This window comes from Oreochromis niloticus, linkage group LG23, assembly GCF_001858045.2.
Source record: "Oreochromis niloticus isolate F11D_XX linkage group LG23, O_niloticus_UMD_NMBU, whole genome shotgun sequence".
Taxonomy (NCBI): domain Eukaryota; kingdom Metazoa; phylum Chordata; class Actinopteri; order Cichliformes; family Cichlidae; genus Oreochromis; species Oreochromis niloticus.
In genome coordinates this window covers 10,733,462-10,754,078 of record NC_031986.2, presented here as the reverse complement: position 1 = coordinate 10,754,078, position 20,617 = coordinate 10,733,462, and the positions used below count along the sequence as shown (strand labels likewise).

The 20,617-nt window shown below is 41.3% G+C and overlaps 3 protein-coding genes across 4 annotated transcripts in view; 1 reads left to right on the top strand and 2 right to left on the bottom strand.

Moving 5' to 3' along the window:
• The window catches only part of LOC100694035 (lysine-specific demethylase 6A), a 33,796-nt gene extending 24,642 nt beyond the window's left edge, over positions 1–9,154 (bottom strand). Inside the window, 2 exon segments of the mRNA XM_003440945.5 lie at positions 8,158–8,221; positions 8,360–9,154. Of these exon segments, the coding sequence (XP_003440993.3) occupies positions 8,158–8,221; positions 8,360–8,538 (243 nt within the window). The 5' untranslated portion in view covers positions 8,539–9,154.
• A 145-nt stretch (positions 9,155–9,299) lies between these two features.
• LOC100693944 (FUN14 domain-containing protein 1) lies at positions 9,300–13,918 on the top strand. 2 transcript variants are annotated; one of them, XM_003440863.5, is made up of 5 exons: positions 9,300–9,451; positions 9,863–10,031; positions 11,655–11,730; positions 12,226–12,354; positions 12,646–13,918. In XM_003440863.5, exons 1-5 carry the CDS (start codon positions 9,427–9,429, stop codon positions 12,721–12,723), a joined length of 477 nt encoding a protein of 158 aa, XP_003440911.1. In that variant the 5' UTR covers positions 9,300–9,426; the 3' UTR covers positions 12,724–13,918. The 2 variants fall into 2 exon arrangements, with proteins under 2 accessions (XP_003440911.1, XP_005450090.1); XM_005450033.4 differs by having other exon boundaries at positions 12,226–12,360.
• A 599-nt stretch (positions 13,919–14,517) lies between these two features.
• On the bottom strand, positions 14,518–17,709 carry cenpl (centromere protein L). The gene is made up of 6 exons (XM_019351464.2): positions 17,605–17,709; positions 16,542–16,713; positions 16,190–16,444; positions 15,532–16,104; positions 15,328–15,449; positions 14,518–15,183 (listed from the first exon to the last, which is right to left on the bottom strand). The coding sequence occupies exons 1-5, from the start codon at positions 17,676–17,678 to the stop codon at positions 15,375–15,377; spliced, it is 1,149 nt and encodes a 382-aa protein (XP_019207009.1). The 5' UTR covers positions 17,679–17,709; the 3' UTR covers positions 14,518–15,183; positions 15,328–15,374.
• Between the last annotated feature and the right edge of the window lie 2,908 nt (positions 17,710–20,617).

Here is a 20,617-nt window from a genome sequence, read left to right as displayed (position 1 = left end):
GGCTTTCTGAAGCCCTATTAAAATTTTTCATTGGGTTTTTCATTCATTTTTCAGATGCCTAACTCAAGAGATTAGCCAGTGTTGTGTCTACACATAACTTTGTAAAGAACCAATATTACATTTCCATCTTTAGGCACTTTGTTTCTAGCAATTTGTTCCAAAAACATATCACTTGTCTTTGTGTGTCAAACTGTTATCTGCCAAAGAAAACAGTTTGACACACAAAGCTGTTTTTTTGTTTTTTTAAAACACCAACAAGCTGATTCCTAAAGAGCTATAAGACAAATACTTCACATATCTTAGCATGATGTTCAGTGTGTCATTAAAAACGTTGAGAAAACCAGAAAAGTGACAGCCAAAAGAAGAAGTGACAGACCTAAAGATCTATTTACAGCAGATTAACAGTATCTGAAAGTCATGTCCTTAAGAAACAGGAAAACATCCAGCAAAGACCTGACACAAGACCTGAGAGATGCATCTCGCCCTTTAGTAGATCATCTACTGTTCACTGAATCCTAATCACAAGTGGTCTCAGTGGAAGGAAGGGAAACAGGGAGAAAAAGATAAAGTACGCCAAATTACACAACAACTGGACTGAAAATCAGTGACAACGGGTCTTATGGAGTGATGAACCCAAATTTGACATTTTTCAGCATGACTTGATCTGAAACACACTGTCAATGCATTAAAAGCATACCAGGATAGAAAAGCACACAGTGAACACTATGAGTCATGGACTGGCCTCCCCAGAGTCTGAACCGCAACATCCAAAGACGACCTTTGAATGTCCTTCAAGGAGCTTGGAGAACTGTTCCTAAAGACTGCTTAAAGAACTACGAGAAAAAATTGCCTAAGAGAGTTCAGACTGTGTTGAAGAATAAAAGTGGTCACACCAAATATTGACTTTCAAGTTTGTTAGAATTGTACATTTCTATGCATGTTTGATTAAAGAGGAGTGGCACAAGTCTGGCGGTGTGGTGGTTAGCACTGTTGCCTTTCAGCAACCTCAAATCCAACCTTGGGTCTTTCTGTAGTCTGGATAAGATGGATAAGATAAGATTGGATAAGATGAAGATAATAATTGGAAATACTGAATATCAAATATTTGTACAATAGATTGAAATGTGGATATTCATTTTCTTCCATTTTAAAATTTATACCAAACTGTTAAAAAAAATAAATAAAACGATACAAGCAAAAACATTGGTAATCTCAACTGGACTTCTGTACCAGAAATGTCCGGTCAACATTTATCTTGTTGCTGTGGGATAAAACTTAAATGTATAAATGTGTGGGTGAAAACGTAGAGGAAAATCTCAAGTAAATAAGTTGAGAAACAGAAAATGCAAGTGCTTCAACGCACGTTTATTACAGGCCAAAGTTAAGGAAGTAAAATCTAATCATACTTCGTGGCATGATGATCTGATTTGGTATCACTAAACGCAAGACTTTCAAAAAAAGGCTGACTGTTGGAGCATGAATGGCAGGAGGGTTCAGCTGCAGTCATACTCAACAGGATCATTTTTCTACACAGCAGCTAGAGTCACATCTGCATTTTGATCATAAACAAGTGAGTAAACATGGTTTCAAATTGTTTTTAACAGTGAGCACCTGATGAACTTGATCCTTGAGCTCTAGTGTGATATGTGAGGAAAAACAAAACAGAAAAACACGTCAATCCAGGAGAATCTCAGACTGTCAAAAGGAAGTCTGACGACATTTATAACCACTCATCACAAATATCAATGCACACATTTCAGAGTTCAGTGCTTCAGAAATGACTGGCCACGGTTATTTTAACAGAGACGGAGAAAAAAAGTGATATGGTCCTGTGAGCTATGAAAGTAATAAGAATATTGTGCTGAATTATGGTTGTTTTGAATGTCCTGGATTTCTTTTTTTCTTTCATTCATTTATTTTGAATGAATATTCAGGGTCTACCCTAGGTTTCTGGAGGGCTGAGGCGCTGCAAGGAGGAATGCATTAGCATCTTCAGACTTTTTGAAGTTATCATCTGTGACGTCCGATTTTCTGCTTTTCATCATGAATTTATCCTCGCCATGGGAGCAGAACATGTTGCAGGAGCCACTGCAATCTTCTCCAGGTTAAACTGGGCTATACTTTTGAAAACAGTCTGAAAACACTCACCAACTGTACAACATTAACACTACAAAAAAAGACTTCTAGATTAACTGACAATGGTCTACAGCCAATCTCGTGCCGTGTCTCCTGTACAGTACAGAATGCGTTCAGCTTGTCAAATTTACATAAATCTTCGATCGCTAGCAGTGTGACTCTGAAGTGCTGCACTGTATGTTTGTAAGTTTTCTCCCCAACAAACACAACAATGTCAACGAAACGTTTTGCACTGTCAAAGGCGCCCACAGGTGCCTTTGGTTTCATTCTATAATACTGGACTGATTTTTCTACAAAGGTTTGAACTTTGAGAGTGTTTAAACAGAGAAAAGTGTAAAAATGTTTGTGCCTCTCTGAGAAAAGTGTATAAAGTCTGTAGTGAGGGGTTTTACAGCCCTAAAACATCTATAATAGTTGTAAAAAAATACAGTTGGCTACTTCGCGGATTTCACCTATCGTGGGTTATTTTTAGAGCTCAACTCCCGCGATAAACGAGGGAACACTGTACTGCTACTGCTACAATATAGTAACAGTAAGAATAATAATATTTGGTGTAATTATTCAATCTACAGAGATTCAAGACTGCACTGCAGACAAATTGAAAAAAACAAAACAACAACAACAACAAATTGATACTAGCTGACATAGATCTACTCAAAACTACTGTTGAGGATGTCACGAACTTCAGTTTGAATTTTTCCACACATTCAGTAGTCGGTACCAGTACCTGTACTATTGTTTGATTATCCCATGTAAATAAACTTCTCTATTAAAAAGTGGTTACAAGTCACAGACATGGTGGTAGCTGTTTATTTCTAATGTTAACATTATATTTTCTTGACAGGACACAGACTGAAATGTTAGAATGGTTGCGGAGCAGTCTAACCATGAGGAATAATGTTAGGTACAATGTGTTAGCTTTATAGCTAATATAGTGTTTATGTAACATTAACCACTGCAAACATTTTAGCCTGGCTCAATCAAAGCTAAATAAAAAGAAATGAGGGATGGCTCAAGAGTTTTGTACAGTATATCTATAAGAGCTAGGCAGTTAATTAAACATGAACAAAAATCACAGTCAGAATCTGGCATAATTTTGCCCTTGCATTTATTTTATTTTTTTAAACTTCTGTTAATACTTCCCCCACATTGTATTCACGTACTGTCCTCTTAAAAACATACCATCACCTGTGTTTTCACATGACTCCACGTGAACGCATTTTGGATTTAGGAAAGCAGACATAGTATGGTGGTTTACACATTTGCCCAACAAGCAAAAGATCTTCTGTTCAATCCCAGGAGGAGACAAAAATCCTTAAGGATTGTGTCAAAAACAGCATCTGGTGTTTAAAAAAATTTATTTTATTATTATATTTAATAATAAAAATAAATAATAAATAAATAAATCTGCTAAATGAAACGTGTAGCAACTTGCTGTTTGAACATTTGACCACAATCATCCCTCCTCAGAAAAAAAACAAAACAAAACTTTAATAATGCTGCATATTTACAGTACAGTCAAACAGCAAGTTAAACTAAAGAAGCAGCCAAATGATTTAATGGCAAAACAAATGATCGATGACTTGAGTTCAACATTATTCCATCAGTCTCAAAATTCGACTAGAAGACTTTTTAACCTGCTTACAGGTCAAAGTCTTTTTTCTTTTTTTTAAAAAAATACTGTTTGGGCTTATAGACTTTCTTTAACAGGATAGTAGACAAGACGCACAGTAAACGGCCTGAGGGTGGATTTAAACTTGGGCCTTACGGCACATGGGTCTCCTGCACAACTCAGCAAGCTAAACCAGCAGCCCAACAAACAGAACAAAAGCAGCATGCACATAAATTAGAGAATGTTTTTATTTATTTACTTTTTAATTTATTATTTGTTTTATATGAGTGGTACAAACATTTGTGCTAGAGCAGCTACTGGTGCCAGGTTAAAACCACCCATATCTGGAACTTGACAGGTATGATTGCCTGATCAAAAACAGCAGCACTGTTGCAAAATGAACAACTTTTCATTCCCACTTTAGCACCTAAAAGGTAGTAGAGCATACTCGCCTGTCTGCAGCAGTACTCGTGAATGAGCCCTGTGCACATGCATATTGTTACCCATATAGAAGCTGTGTACTACCTGATGGTTAAAAAAAGAAATACATTGATTATTTAACCTACATATGTAGTTGAACTCACAGCACAGACATCGTCTTTAACTGAACACCTCCGTCAGCTCAGACTAACACAGCTCGATTCCATAAAACGTGCACAGATAAACACAGCTGTATTTTAATCTGCACTAAATGTGCCACCAGCTTGAAATAAGCGCTAAGCCATCATTGTGTCACATACAAGAGTATCCAAAACAAACTTCTATTTTCAGCTAGTGAACGACTTAATATAATGTGAGAACTTGGTCAAATACCCAGATAACCTACCAAAGCAGTATTATGAAAGAACCTGAACGTGTTCAGGACTATGGAGTGTGGCTCCGCCCTGCAGATATAGCCACAAGTTGGCCACTTCTCTATTGTCAGATATTGGCATACTGTTAGTACCATGTATTTAGAGTACCTCATTCATGCAGGGGCGCATGAGATTATTGCACACAGCCTTGCCAAAAACTGAAGTGGACTGACCTGCGGTTGCTCAAAACAGTATTATAATGTTAATATTATTAACATTTTTAGAGCATTCAGACATTCTTGTGAAGTACCTTTACATGCAGTACATTTAATTTACTGGAGGGAGGGCAGGAAGAAAAATTCTTGAATGGTTTTTACAATACAGCAGGAAGATTTATTTCTGTCATTTATATTGTTTCAAATAATATCACCAGCCTTTATGAAAGTGATCCTAGAGCTCAGCCTTCGGATTGCTCTATATGCTCAATTTTAAACATTTTTGTCACAGTCTTGCTGCTGCTGATGTGTCAGAACGGGCGATATTCCTTAATATGGTTATCATAGCCAAACCTGTTGTTCTAACATTCTGCAAGCCAATCAGAAGAAAGTTCCCGTAATGGGAGGGTTAGGTTGGAGGTACTATTACTTGTTTCAGACTAAACAATGCTCAAGATGAGATAAATAAGGACCTGCGACACATGCAAAGCTACCTCTAACACCCCAAGAACAAACATGTGGAACTGGAATGAGCATAGCAGACCCATTTTTGACATTATTCATCATAAGACCAACTAGTTTGTGGACAAATTTTTACTCACTCAGTGGAAATACAAAAAGCTCTAATAGAGATAATTACTCATTACATGGCTGTGAAAGATGGGGCTGGAATTACTGACTGATAACGCATGGTCCTTTTAGTAGCTGTGGGTACTGAGTGATTTGATGCTAGAGTGACCTTAATGCGAGGCAACAATAAGCTTCCATGGCCAATATCTCAGTTCAGGTCTACAGTTATCTAAACAAATGTCCTACAAAGACTTCAGCTTCCAAGTGTAGCATGAATGGTGGCTGCTTTCTATCCTGTGTCCATGCTAATGAGTCAAACAGTATGTAACAGTCAAACAGCATGTTAAATGTCTGCAACTAGCATTATTTAAGTTAATCCCTGTGGGAAAGAGCTGTCCTCTGTAAATGACCTTAACCATTTCAGAGCCGCAGCACAGCCAGCGCCTCAGACGCAACAGAAGAAGCGTCCAAATATCTAGTTTTCACGTGAGTGTGTGTGGACTGAGGAGAGCACATGAACTCCCCCCAAAAAGCCATGAGCCACCCCACTCGAAGACCCTCCTTGCTGTAAGCATGTTGCCAACCCTCGCACTTAAGACACAGAAATAAGCACACACCAAAGCTGAAAGTTTCTCTTCCACCTAGTTAGTCTAAATTTACGTCATTGCTGTCCGATAACGGGTTGTGATACAATGACCTAGTTCTGTCAAGCAATGTTAAACCCACCCCCATCCACAAGTAGACCTAGCGACAGCGCGAGCGACACGACCAGTACAAAGTGCCAGACAGGACTACCGTTCTGAACTAATAAGCTGCAAGTGGGAACGGAGATGTGGAACCCACCAAAGAATTCGCATGTATTCAATGCAGAAAGCAACAAAATGAGTAAACATTGTTAAAGTGAGCGGCTTGTGAGCCCACCACATAGGTGTTTGTTTGATGATTATTTTTGGGGGAGTTGAGCGAACCAGAGAACTAGAAGGTAACCCCAAAACTTGTACTTATCTGCACTGACAACAACGGTATCCCACATGCAACTCTCAATCTGGTAAAAATTTGCTCCAACGAATCATCTGTGCATTACAGCTGTAAACCGACTTAAATCAACTGCAGTGCTGTCAAACCTTACATCCACATCCGAAAGGTTAACAGATGCACAAACTAACAGTATGCTACGAAGGGACCCTGCATTAAGGGTCCCTTCTAGCTTATATAAAATGTTTCTGAATCATGTCTGTTGGTTGTAGACAGCAACAAAGACACAGCTAACACTTTAAGTTAGCTGGACTGGGAAGCTGCCTATGGATACAGGGCTGTCTGTCAGTACTATAAAGAAAGACTGTGTTTATAATGCCGTCTCCCAATAATAAAAGGCACAATATCACTTGTTTAGCCCCTGAAACCAAAGCTATTCCACAGCACATATGACCAAACAAGACTCAAAGCATATATATGTACCACACTTAAAAGCAAAAGCACTTTGATTCAAAGCATTGTGCATTAATTGCCTTCAGCTTGGAAGCAGGGCACACTCCTCTTGCGTTCTGCTGCTAATGCGAAAGGAACACTTCCCAGGCATCCCACACCACCTCGTGAACAAGATTCACGGACCCCCCCACCCCGAAGAAAAACAATCAAAAAATATATCACGAGCTGTCAGCAGCACTCTCTTTCTCCCCATCTTCCACAGTTCTGCGATGCATTCAGAAGAGAGAGGGCTTTGCTCTTTGTTAGCCAAGCGACATGTTAGGCACACAGGTAGACTGTGCCTGTTCAACACGCAGCTTCGAGAGCACATGCAGAGTCCAAGGCAGGGCCAATGGAAACTGTAAACAAAGGACTGTGACACCACCTGGGTCAGCGAGAGGGACACGTTTTTACGGAGGGCCGAGACCCGTGAGAAAACCCAAACCACGCTTTAGCGAGCACACGAACGGGTCCGAAAAATATTCACAGCAAATAGGTTATATAGCTACCAGTGTCACTCCGCCATGTCCCGCCATCTTGGACAGGCAAGCCAGCCATTAACGTTACTTGTAACGTTTGTCAACTCGTTCACGCGGACACCAAACACACGCGCGCACACACAAATGAGCACAGCAGGTCCCCGAAAGTGTTTTAAATGGGCCAACGCAATGCCATAAAACTCACCAGACTGTGCCAAAGACGAGACGAAATGCAATTGCTACGGGCACCAGCTAACCTTACCAAATAACGTCAGTGGTGCACCCCGAAGAAAGCTACAGCCTTTCCGTTACTCCCACCGATGTTTTAGCGACATACGAGTACCAATGTGTTTGAGGTTGGGTGGGAGGGATATCCTAGCAGCTACAATTACACAATTTCAATGTGACATAAAACTTTACTCATTATAGTGCAGCACCGTTTCCAGTATGTGTTACACAAATCCGTGACGACGTTGTCTTGGTAGTGGTACAAATACACGGGGCTGTATGGGATAGCTATCCAGCTAAAGGGGAAGGGCGGTTTCCGAAAAAAAAGAAAAAGGAAAACATTAACATATGCTAACTTTACAGGCAAATGAAGGGAGCAGTAGCTAGCTGGATACACGGGCGGGCCAGCGAGACGGCGTTAGCCGCAGGTGCAGGGTCGCTGTTCATCGGAAGAGGGTAGCTAACTAGCGAGCTAGCTGCCTGGCTAAGAGGGGCTGCGGCTAGCTGGCCTTGGTCTCCGTAGCGAGAGGGCCACTCAGACTGGCTTGCCACTTGAAAGCAAATTCACCGCCATGCACGACTAATGACAGATTCAAGAGAGTCCCGTAAACCCGGGTGCTGCTCGGTTGCAAAATAGATCCAGTTAGATTCACTACCTTCATCAACAGGGCCTTCGTTCTGGCGCCATCTTCATGAAGCTTCTGAAATCCAAACAGTGAGCTGCAAGCAGAAGACAACACAGGCAGCTCAGTATCACTTGCAGAGCGGCTCGAGGACAATATCGACATGCAAGGCAAAATAAAACAATCAATTTTCAAAGTGTGCGTTCGTGTGAGTGCATGGGTTTACTGTTCCGACCTGTCGATCCCAGCCAAACTATCCCTCTCCTCGGCTGTCAGTGTCGGAAAGTCCTCCTCTGTTTCACTCGCTTTTCCCGCCGCCATTTTCTTTCCCTCATCACCACTAGAAGAAGCCGAGCCGAGACTCCGAGCAGCAGCGCAGGCAGCAGCGGCGAGAGACACACCGCACGATTGCATGGAAAATCGCGACGCGGGGACGAACGGATCGCTCCGCCAAATCAAAGAAGGAAAACTGAAGGGAGCGAAACGATCAAAAACTTTTCTCCGGGATGAAAAGATACGATTCGATGTAGTAAATCCTTTCGGGGGGGACAGAAGCGCTCTCCGGGTAGCTCCTCAAACGTCACATTTTTCATCACAAAGTGGTATCGTGCAGCTATTTGAATGCAAATAACTGAGTACAATATCCAAGATGTGAGTATTTGACAAATAAAACGCGTTTCGGCCGCGAAGATAAAGTTGTTATAATTGTGTCACCCAAGCGAACCCACGCGCCGCTCTGGCCACGCCCTCGCCCCCCCTCTCCAGCCAATGGGAGCGCGTGTATACCACCATATGACTTCCCTGCTATACTATTCTTTTATCTTAAATATTCGCGTTCTCTCTGCAAAACCACTCATTTAAAGAAAAAAATCCACCCTGATAAAATATTTAAAAAATAAATACAGATTTTTTTTACGTGGCTCTCTTGTGCATGAACCATAGCACTGTTTTCCCGACAAATGCTCTAATTTTCACACGCTAAGACATCATCTCATATTCAGTAATACATATTGACACATGGGTGTCAGTTTTCGCTCATAGATTATTTAAAAAGTGACTGCGAAGCATAACTCTTTCCAATCCTGTCAAACCACGCGACTCTTTATGCACCCAACCCTTATTTTTATGACGTCTTCACAGTCAGACTTGCAGAGTTGCTGCATTTTATCAAATAAAGTTGTTAAACTGCTTGAAGCCCAATCAAGCAAAATGAAAGCATTTCAACTGACGTGGCAGCGGCATCATAATGTGGGCGTGGTTTAGCTTTGTCAACATCCTGATGACATAACTAGTTTCTCCAAAATGGCGACGGCGGATGAGAGAGAAGGTTAGTGTTTTGTTTGTTAGAAATAACCGTTGTGCGATCACAATTCGCATTTAAATTCGTTTTTTTTTCTCCATGAGCAATAATTGAACAGGCACAAGGGCTTTATCGTGGCTCATACGTGCCTTTTGGTCTCCGGTAGCAGAACCTTCGCGTCCAGGCTGGAAGCCATTTGACGCTAGCCAGCTAATGTTAGCTTCCAAACTCATTTACATAGAATAAGCACCCTCAGAGCCTGTGGAGGCTGAAGTGCTTTTGCAGTTAGGAGGACTTGAAGATCAAGCTTTGTGTTAATAGGACCACACAGGGTGCAAACAGTTCCTGAGCTATTAGAAAATACGCCCCGAATGTAAGCGAGGTGTAGCATATGCACATTGTAGCCCTTTAACTTTGTATTTCACTCCAATTTCATAGCGGGCCAGGACGACCCAGAGAGCGAAGATGAGGTTTATGAGGTTGTGGACCTGACTGAGTATGCCCGGAGGCACCAGTGGTGGAGTAGAGTGTTTGGGAACAATTCAGGCCCCATTGCTGAGAAGTACTCCGTGGCCACTCAGCTCATGATGGGAGGAGTGACTGGATGGTAAGGACTCGGGGTCTGTGTTCTCACTGGGACATATGTGGATCCAATGGGGGTTTAACACAGTAGCAAATGTTGGGCTGTTTTGAACTTGGGACAATAATATGCAGAGAAATAATTAATGTGAGAACACACTGCTTACTTGTAGAGCTGCCATGGCTAAACCAATAAAATGATTGAGTGTATACATTAAAGGAGACTCTGTATGCCTTTACTTCCAAACAATATGTACGTATGCTGTTAGAGTGGCAGGTACTGTCTGTGTAGGTTCTTAGTCGTCTTTGCCATAGTTTTCTACAGAGCTTGAAAAAAAGAAGGCAAATGGTGGAAAGAGCTGGGTAATTGACCCCACATGAGGTCTCATAGTGGTTTCACCCTTCATGGTACTGACCCGTGCCTTTTTTTTACACTTTGGCTCGAGTCGGATGTCGTTGACCCACAATTGATGACTCGTGTGATCGATAGTGGGGCAACGAACTTCAGGTCCACCTCCAAAGGGGACAAACCCCCACTGGGGGTTAATGGAGCGTTCCAGATTAAGCCGGAAATTGGGATTTCCAAGTTCCCAGTCGGCATTTTCACCTGAAACGCCCCCTGAACTCAGAGCAGCCCCACCAATCCCAAGTTAACATTCCAAGATGGCAGCACCGAACTGAAGAGCGATAGAACTTTTAATCTGTGCTGCCCCTGTTTTGTAATCATGTATCTGTAAATCTGTTTTGTTTTTGGGGGGTTTTCCACACTTTTCTGACTTTACTACTGGGATGCACTAACTCGAATTCCAACATAGACTCCAAGGTTCCTGGAACGCACCATAAACACCCGGGACTCTCCACAGTTTGTTTTTAGAACTTGATGAGTGGTGAAACGTCATAACAAGCCTTAAGAAGTCCAGTATCCCTTTTTTTCACACTCTCAAGAGTGGTGGGTGTCACAAGCCAATGTGCTCCCAAGTGCTGGCCCCAGTCTGAAATAAATGGCGAGGGTTGCATCAGGAAGAGTATCTGACATAAAATCTTTGTCAAGTTAGATCATGTGGATCATGAATAATGAGATTCATGGATGTAGTGAAGGAGGACATGCAGAAGGTTGGTGTGACATACGAGGATGCTTGGGATAGGGTGAGATGGAGAGAGTTGATCCGTTGTGGCAGAAGAAGAATTGGGGTTAAAGATTCATAATGAGATAATGAGGTTGTTGTATAAGCAGACATCCCGAACAATAATAATAATAACAATAACAATAATGATAATAATAATAATAATAATAATAATAATAATGGTCATCTGTGAGCACAGGAGCCCCGCCCACCTTTCTGTTTACATGGGGTAGCCAGTCAAAAGTACCTTGATTTAAAGGAGGGTGAAAAGCTAAAATAGCTTTTTTCCAGGCAGTAGATGAACTGCAAAGCCTTAGTAATGATTCAGTATAAGGACTAGATGTTACAATCCCTGCCTGATAATGCATTCCTTACAATGGAGAAAGTCTTGAGGGATGGCTACTATGAGGAAAAGACACATAATGACTGTTTTCAAGTATGAATCAGGCCCAGGGAAAACTGACATAATAGATTCCCCTTTAAATATTTTAAAGGAAGTAACCCACCCTTTCTCTTAACATTTACAGGTGTGCAGGTTATGTCTTCCAGAGAGTTGGGAAGATAGCAGCTACTGCTATTGGTGGCGGGTTCCTTCTTTTACAGGTAAGAGCACCATAATGCTGTGATTGTTTAGGCTTAGTAGTTAAATATTTAGCAATTCTCCATCAAGAGTCATAGAGAAGTACGTGCTTTGTAAGATTAACATAACTCCATTGACAAGTGAAGACGCCAGCTGTACGACATGACACTCAGCTGGTCCCCCCTCTCCACCACAGAAAGGCGAGCATTGTGTGTCAGCTGGCACTAAATGGACACAGGCCATCTGGACACTTAGAGGGTGCTTCAGCTCCGTCAGTGGCATTATTTTGTCACTTAAAAGCATTCTTCGTTTTGCAAGTAGATTAAAAGCCCGGACACCCAGATGACTTGATTATCAGGCTGAACACACAAAATAATTTTTTAAGATCATGTCAGAGGCCTACTGTGGACACATGCTTCCAGAAAGGGATTCTGTCCTTCAGAGTGCAGAGCTGAGGCAAATATGAAGAAAGGACAAAGTAACGCTCATCAGTTTTGTTTTGTTGTCGTTTTCTGCAGATTGCCAATCACAGTGGCTACGTGCAGGTGGACTGGAAGAAGGTGGAGAAGGATGTGAACAAAGCAAAGAAGCACTTGAAGAAGAAGGCAAACAAAGCAGCCCCAGAAATCAACACATTCATTGAGGAGGTAAAGGTACCTGGAACACAGCTTGCTCTTTCTTTATTTCTCGCTTGTTTTTTTGCTTAAGCTAAATGCAATCTTCCTTTAATTTGTATTATATTAATATTGGGGGGGGGGCACCATGTATTGGGGTCCATTCCTAAGCCAGCAGTGCCCTCTAGTGTACTCGTCGAGCTACTACACCTAGTAGCTGTGACACTGCAGGCTCAAGGCAAACCAAGTCAGATGTTTCGAGGTGCTGGGATCTGTTTTGTTTGTTAGTTCTGATTTGACTTTTCCCTCGTCTCTCCTCTGCAGGCCACAGATTTCATAAAGAGGAACATCGTCCTGTCCAGCGGGTTCGTCGGCGGCTTCTTTTTGGGATTGGCCTCCTAAAGGCCGCCGCACACACTACAATCTCCATTTACTGTGAATCATCACTTTCCATTGCTTACCTCTCTGCCCCATGTGTGTTTTGATCAAAAGTGATCGTGGGGAATTATGTTGAACACTAAACCACCTGTTCTGAATCAATCCTAGCTTGCTATTATCATTCGAGTGCTCATTTCGGAGGATGTGTGTGAGGTGGTGGGTCGGTAAGAGGATCGGGGGCGCTCGGATTGTACTGTGAACGATGCTTCCGAACGCATCGAGCTGCCACAAACAAAAGTTGGAGTTTCTTTTGTGTTTGCTCGTGCAAATGAGACTGCCCCAAGTGTTTGCCAGGTGGATTCTGTGGCATGTGTGGGCGCCATTGTAAATATATAGCCAAGCCCCTTTTTCAGAGCTGTAAACAGACAAGCACACAAGCACATACACACAAGTAAATATTGTATAAACAGCATGGAAGGTGGCAGAGTGGGAAGGTAACACCAGCCCCCAGTCTGGTGCCTAGTTGTTTTTTTCTAAATTATTATTAGTATAGCTGTACAGTTTGTCGGGGTCACATGCCTTTCAAAGCATGCTGGCAAACCCAGTTATGTTGGTCACACTGACTGGGGGGGGGTAAAGTAAAAAGGTAATTTTTCACTCTGAACTGGAGTCCATGCTGATAAAGAACACATCATTAGTAAGTTTAATTTGTGAAGTATTAACCCCCTCCCCCAATTTGTTCCCTAATTCCCAGCTCCACAATGCCCTTTAATGAAGGGTCGAGCATCTGCTGTGCCCTAATTACCACCATCACAAGCCATATGCCCAAAGAGACACCGGTCCAGTCGTTACAGAGCATAATGGAGCTGCAATTTTGACTCCTACGCCCTCGCTATTGTCGTCGTGCATTTGATGGTGTGTGTGTGTAGCATTAACAAACAGCGATGCTGCCGAGTCGTGCTTCATCATGTTAATCAGCTATAGGGGAGTCCAGTTATCACACGTTGCTTATTGTCTTTTTTGCCTTTTCTACTGGTGCAATATACTGTAATGTTTTAGCTGGTTTTTTGTTTTTGCATCCAGCTGGTATTTTGTATGCTTATGTTTGTATTTAATATGATTTTGATAACTTTTATTTCCTGGTTTTATGTCTCCTTTGAAGTAAAGTTGCCTGATGTTGTTTTAAATGATAGTAACATTAAAAAAAGGATGCTTTTCATTTGGCCTTTTTTTGTTGTTGTTTTTAAGCAATCTCAACAGTCTGGCTTTGTGTCTTTGCAGTAGCTGGATTGATAAAATCTTAAACCTCAGTCAGATTTGACTGCATTTATCAGTTGGTGGTTTTCACTATCACCTGGGCTCTCTGCTGTAGCCTTGCATCAAATTGTTACCTACTTCAGTAAGAGATGTGATCATAAGTGGTAATGAATGCTGTAAAAATCTTATGAATTTATCATTAATATATTTATTTTAGCACTTTGTACTCTGTGGTTCTGTGAATGAAAGAGGCAGATCAAAGCGAAATACATTTATAGATTAAATATTATTGGTGATTAACAGCCAACATATAGATAAATCTTTATTTTAGAAAGCAACATTAGCAGAGTAAATCAGACATGGCAGCTAGTTAAGACTAAGCATGCAGACTGTAGCTTTATTCAGTGGTGTTATTAAGGTCCTGCTCACCATGTGACACGTGTATTTGTTCAAACACAAGAACTTAAATGAAATCCTACTTCGCAGTACACCTCCACCCCACTGTATTGTTAAACCGGCCAAGCTTGATGGTGTTAAACTAAATTAATAAGATAATTAATGAGAAATTAACCTTCTAAAGGAGCCAGATTCTGCCTTATCTAATTTACCTGCATGTGTAATATGTGCACTGCAGAGATGGATAATAATGATGTCCTCAGATAAAATATGGTCATTTTAAAATAATGAGGTCTATGTTTGCTCCTACATTTAGTTTCATACATTTGTTTCACTTTAAGCTCCTAAATATGATCACAGGTGAGCACTGAAGCCCCACCCACCTGGTGTTTAAACTTTCTGTTATAAAGAGCAGCCAATCAGATTTAAGTTGGCCTAAAAGGCAGAACAATGGAGTTCACTCCTTTAGGTCAAGGGCTGCACCAAAGCCCTGTGTGAGAATGAGAAATGTTTATGTGAATCACACAAAGTTACTTTAGTAACAATAAAAACCAAAGATATCAGTCACACAGAAATCTAACATCTGCTTAGTTCCACCTCTCGTTGTGACAATTTGCAATTTTTTATAAATATCGCTTGGCTGAAGCTTGTCTGGTTTTTATTTATAACTATAAATGAGAAAAATATACAAAGAGGTGGACATGAATAAACATACGACGTATTTACAAGAAGAGCTGAGTGAGCAGACAAGAAACATTCAGATTTTATCCTCAATTCTTCATAATTACAGGCACAATCCTTCCCGTGCTGAGCTCCCGTAACATCCCAGATCTGGAGTATGAAAAGGGGAAAAAATAAAAATTTTTTTAAAAAGCCAGAAGCCACTCGCCTGTGGTGAATTCGTGTAAAGAGGCTACGCTGTTTGAATGAATAAAAGCCATATTTGTTATTCCATAACAGGTTTTGCAAACTGACATTGCAAAATTTGCATTTCCTCTTGCTGCAAAGTCATTCTTTTGTGCTCAGATGGGCATTTTGAGAAGGGCACACTCTGTCAGCAGTGTTAGGGTTGTGAGGACATATCTGCTGTTGGACATCTGAAACAAAAGTAAACCAATATTATTAGCAGTTTCTTCTTTCATTAAAAAAATAAAATAAATAAAGCTCTGAGGGCAGTACCTTGATCCTGCCGCTGAACTTGGCTGATCCCAGTGCAGATGAGACCTGACTCAGGCGTCCTGCTGACAGGTCCAGTCTGAAGTGCCTGTAGAAGTGGCTTTTTAGCCCCTGCATGAACCTTGTCACCTCCTCGATGTCAATGCTTCTCGCTGCCTCCTCCTCCTCCCTGCTCTCCAGTGAAGGGTTCCTCACACTGTTCCACAGCTCCCACACGTCTTGAGAGTTAACCGTGTAGGTGATCTGCAACGGTGGCTCAACCGGAAGAGTCCAAATCATTTTGAGATGCTGGATGCTGGACTCTATGTGGCAGTTAGTCCATAATGCCGCTAGCCACTGCAGGCAGGTCTGGTTGATTTCCAGAGGGCCAAAGCAGCAGTCAAAGGTCTGCTGAAACCAGGATTTGACCAATGAGGTGAGATTCTCAGCCCCACGGCTGCCAAAGAGCGGCAGACAGGTGAAGTCCTTCGGAAGCAAGTGAAGATATTCAGGATTGCCATTGATGCAGGTCAGCCAGCCGCTCCACACCAACTTCTGCGCCTCATCCTTCCCTGCAAACACCGGCTTTGAATGGATCTGTGACAAGAAAGAAGACAGGGTAAAGCCAGCTCATATTGTGCCTGAAAACCTTCTCCCTGCCTCTACAAACTCCTGTGCTTACCTGTAGGAGGACCGTCTCAGCATCATCGTCAGTCTCTCCCAGCCCCTGCACCGCAGAGAAGGAGACTCTGAAGCTGGTCTGCGCTCCCTCAACCTCCACTGCCAAACCTTGCTGCTTCTCTGCAGTAATAAACGCCGAAAGCTGCCTCGAGTAGCTCCTGAGCTGGGTGTGTCTGAACTGGTAGAGCGGCGTAACGTACGATAGCTGCCACTCTGTCTTCACCAGTAAGGCCAGATCCTCTGGATTCACCTTCTCCTTTACCAGGGAAAGAGCAGAATGCAAAGGATGGCGATTCCATGTTCTGTTCTCCAGATAATTAATATATTTAGAAGAGAAACTTGCATTGACTCACGGTGATATTGTGTGACTTTGTTCTTCTGCTGGTGTTGAGCCTCCGCGCTGTCCATCCTGGGGTGTGGCTGAGCCTTGAAGCAGCGCCTAAGCAGCTGCGGTATGACTGTCTGTAGCTTTTATTTTTGCTCCTCCTCTGAGCCATAATGCTGTCGGTGGGAGTCCTCGCCACACTGAAAACAAAAATTAGTCAATCAATACATGAATTTTAAAAAATAAATCAAACATAAAGCAACAATCTCCAGTTGAACTTGTGTTTTGAACTAGGAACACAAGTAAGGCTTTTGCAAAAACTGCCCTTCTCATGTGCTTAAATACCCAATTTATTAGACTCATTATAAAACAAATTGCCATTCATTTCATACACAAACACCATTTCTAAATATACTATAGACGCAATATAGCCACTGTGTCAACACATCGTATTTATACTCAGACTGTGAATGGATGTGGTCTTTTTTTAAAGGTCAGATGCTCGCCTGTTTTAAAACAGCAGCAACATGTCAAAAAAGACCAAAGCAGAGCCAGAAGGCTAATGCTAGCATTAAAAAAAAAGGCAAACTATCGTCCCGATCCTGTTTGTGCAATCCATTCATGTTTTTGCAAACCATGGAGTTACATTTAAAGTTAAACATTACACAGACTGCGCTTAACTAAACACACAAAAGCTTCAGTGCCCACTCCCTGCCACTTGTTTCATTTTGAAGGGTGAAAAAAGGAGCCACGACCACAAAACGTAAAATTTTGATTTATTTCAGTTCTTTGATGTGTAGGAGAGAAGCCGAACTGAAAAGTAGAGGTGAAAAAATCCTAAAATGATAAGTTTGATGTTGTATCAAGCTCGTGCATTTCATTAAATGCAAAACAACATTAAACCACCTAATTGCTGAATGTTGAATGGTGTTGGGGTCTCGTTGTACGGACAACGACGGAAAAGGCCGGGATTAAATAAACCAAAATGCGCCGTTGGACACATTGCTGCCATTTTCCTTGCCACAAAAGCAAATACTTTGTAGAAAATAAGATTTTATATAGTGTAATAACGACAAAGGTTAAATTTCTACCTGTTTTGAGGTCGCTCCATGTCTCTGGCGTAGCGACAAAGGCTAAAAGAAAAACCGGAAATAAATTTGAACATCGCGCTTTCCCAGGAGCCTGCGCGGTCAGACTCAGCCAATCACATCTACCCAAACAAGAAGTGGGATTTGTAGTTTTTTTCCCCTTTCATAATTTAAATTTTTTTTTAACTTTATTTAATTTACACACACACACACACACACACACACACACACACACACACACACACACACACATATATATAATTTATATATTTATATATATTTTATTATTATATTTTTTTAATTGTATATATTATATTTTTATTTTAACATTTAGACTTTGTTGCCTTATTACAGAAATACTTGACTGATATTCTGAGAAAAAAAAGCAATTTTTACAGTCTTTGGGGAAAAAGACAAATTTTTTTAATTTGAATATCGATGAGAAAAATATTAGAGGTCACATATTTTAAATTCATATAATACATTCATATATACATGCATAAAACAGGAAAAAATACATTCTTTGAGATTAAAAAATTTGCTGCGGTGGAAAAACTACATTTATAGTTATTTATTTTTTTAATTTTGTTTTGTATTGTTTTCACAAAGCAGCCATACTGATTCTGTGAATTTGGAGTTGATGGCCTAATCCAATTATTTATTAGATAACAATCTGGAAATACATTGAAATTTAGCTCAGAATCACAATACGATCAAATAAAACCGGGAGGTGAAGAGACAGAAGAAATATTGTGACTTTATAATTTCAATTTATGCCAAACTGGTAATTTTGCAAAGTTGAAAAATATTCTGTTATTATATCAGCTTACTTAGTTGAATAGCCTGAATTCTTATACTTTTCCCATTCCATAGAATTCAAGGTTCAAGGTTCAAGGTTCTTTATTTGTCACATGCATAGTTATACAAGTATAACACACAGTGAAATGTATCCTGACACGCTCCTCGACATGTGCAAAAACATGGGGGGGGGGGGGGGGGGTAGAGGGATAACATTATAAATATATATATAGTATATACATTGGGTGAATGTGCAGTAGAAGCAGCAGCAGGTGAATTCTGTACATTACTATGAATAGACATCTGACTATTTTACAGAATGGACACTATAAACATATTTGTGTGTGTGGGGGGGGGTGTTGGTTTAGGGCCCGGATGGCTTGAGGATAAAAGCTCTTCTTGAGTCTCTCTGTCCTTGCCCGGATGATGCGGAACCTTCTACCAGATTGTAGAAGTTGGAACAGTTTGTTGCCAGGATGGGACGGGTCCTTCAGTATCTGCGTTGCTCTAGTCCGGCATCTCCTGGTGTAGGTGTCCTGAAGTGGGGGGAGAGCAATCCTGCAGCAGCGTTCTGCTGTACGGATCACTCTCTGGAGAGCTTTTTGGTCCTTCACACAACTGTTCCCGAACCACGCTGTCATGTTCTGTGAGAGGATACTCTCCACAGCGCCTGTATAGAAGATCCTGAGGATCTTTGGAGAGACCCTGAACTTCCTTAGTTGTCGGAGGTGATACAGGCGCTGCCTAGCCTTCTTGGTCTGGACCTGAATGTGGGCAGCCCATGTCAGGTCTGAGGAGATGTGGACACCAAGATATTTGAAGGACTGCACCCTCTCCACTGGAGCTTCCACTGGAATGGAAGTTTTACTGTAACTGTAATATCAATCTGTGTAAAAAAAAAAAAATGAAACCAAGTTGGAAAAAAAGAACGTGGCTGGCGTTTCTGTTCAAACACCAAATAAATTAAGATTGCATGGCTGGAATGTAAGAATTAAGTTTCTGTTATAGGAGGAAACACTTCCAAGGCAATTTGTGTTGAAGTGACTCCTCTTCTTTTGCTGGTTATTGTTCCCTAGGGAAGAATATGGAGCTGGAAGCACGTAGCAGTCTAAGCAGTCCAAACCTTGTTTTCCCTGTTTCCCCTTGCACTAATTCAGCTGACTGATGTCCCACTTTTTCTGCGCTGAAGCATCCTCCTTCATATCTTTTTGGCATGTTATTCTTTAGATTACACCTCGATGCCAAGAGGACTGAGTAGGATTGTAATACAATGTTATACAGCTGATTTGGTCTAAATTATTGATGATAAATCTATGTCAGCCCAGAGAGAAACAAAAGGTTCTCTGAAAAGCACAGCTAGTCAAAATGGTTTAACCAGTATGACTGAAAATAATGTGTGCCAGGTACACATGAAATTTAAAGGTGAAGGTTAACTATTAAGTGCTGGTCTGTGTGTGTGTGTGTGTGTGTGTGTGTGTGTGTGTGTGTGTGTGTGTGGTGATGGTTTCAGGGAATTCATGCATGTCAGTGCAACCAGATGTATAGGAGTGTATAAGCGTTTGTGCATTTTTCATGAACTGCCAGTTTCACATGCCACCACCATAAAAAATATCTCCTTCCTTGTTACCATGGAAACAGAGCTCTTGTCTTTTTTGTCATGTGTGCCGTTTTCCCTTTCCTTTATCATTTTCCTATTCATCTCTCTCCTTTTATTGCATACTTTCCTTCCAGTCTCACTTTTTTCCCGAGCTGTGTGTGTGCATCAAATGGAGGGTTGTTCAGAAGCAGACAGTATGATGACCACATCAGCAGCCAATCGGATTATCAGTAGCTGCTGGTGGGCTTAAGCCAATGGGGGAAGCTGGCAGATAATGCTCGAGGAGAAAGGATGCAGCGGCATGGAAACCGCAGAGGGTGCCCTGTGAGAACAGCGCCCTCTAGAGGGGGGCTGGCCGTCCGAGTTCATTCTTTTGCTTTAGTGAAGTACCTCACCCAAACTTTGCTTTTATTTTTTTTTCTTTTCAGCCCTCACTTGTAACCACTTTCATGCAAAGGTAATTTGTAATTGGAAAACATAGCTCTGTAATATATAAAGCAGAACATGTCTTTGAAAAAAAACAAAAAAAGACAACAAAATAAAACGGGAGAATAAATAAAAGAAAATTCGCTTTTTAACTGTGATTCCACAGAAGGAACCCCCCCAAAAAAGAGGATCTCT

Excerpts from the sequence above, each read along its gene's own strand:
- LOC100693944 (XM_005450033.4), top strand. The coding sequence starts at position 9,427 with ATGGCGACGGCGGATGAGAGAGAAG. Across the intron at positions 10,032-11,654 it reads ATGGGAGGAGTGACTGGATG|GTGTGCAGGTTATGTCTTCC; the intron begins GTAAGGACTCGG and ends TAACATTTACAG. Across the intron at positions 12,361-12,645 it reads CATTCATTGAGGAGGTAAAG|GCCACAGATTTCATAAAGAG; the intron begins GTACCTGGAACA and ends TCTCCTCTGCAG.
- cenpl (XM_019351464.2), bottom strand. The coding sequence starts at position 17,678 with ATGTTCAAATTTATTTCCGGTTTTTCTTTTAGCCTTTGTCGCTACGCC. Across the intron at positions 16,445-16,541 it reads CAAAGTCACACAATATCACC|GAGAAGGTGAATCCAGAGGA; the intron begins GTGAGTCAATGC and ends TCCCTGGTAAAG. Across the intron at positions 15,450-15,531 it reads AGTTCAGCGGCAGGATCAAG|ATGTCCAACAGCAGATATGT; the intron begins GTACTGCCCTCA and ends CTTTTGTTTCAG.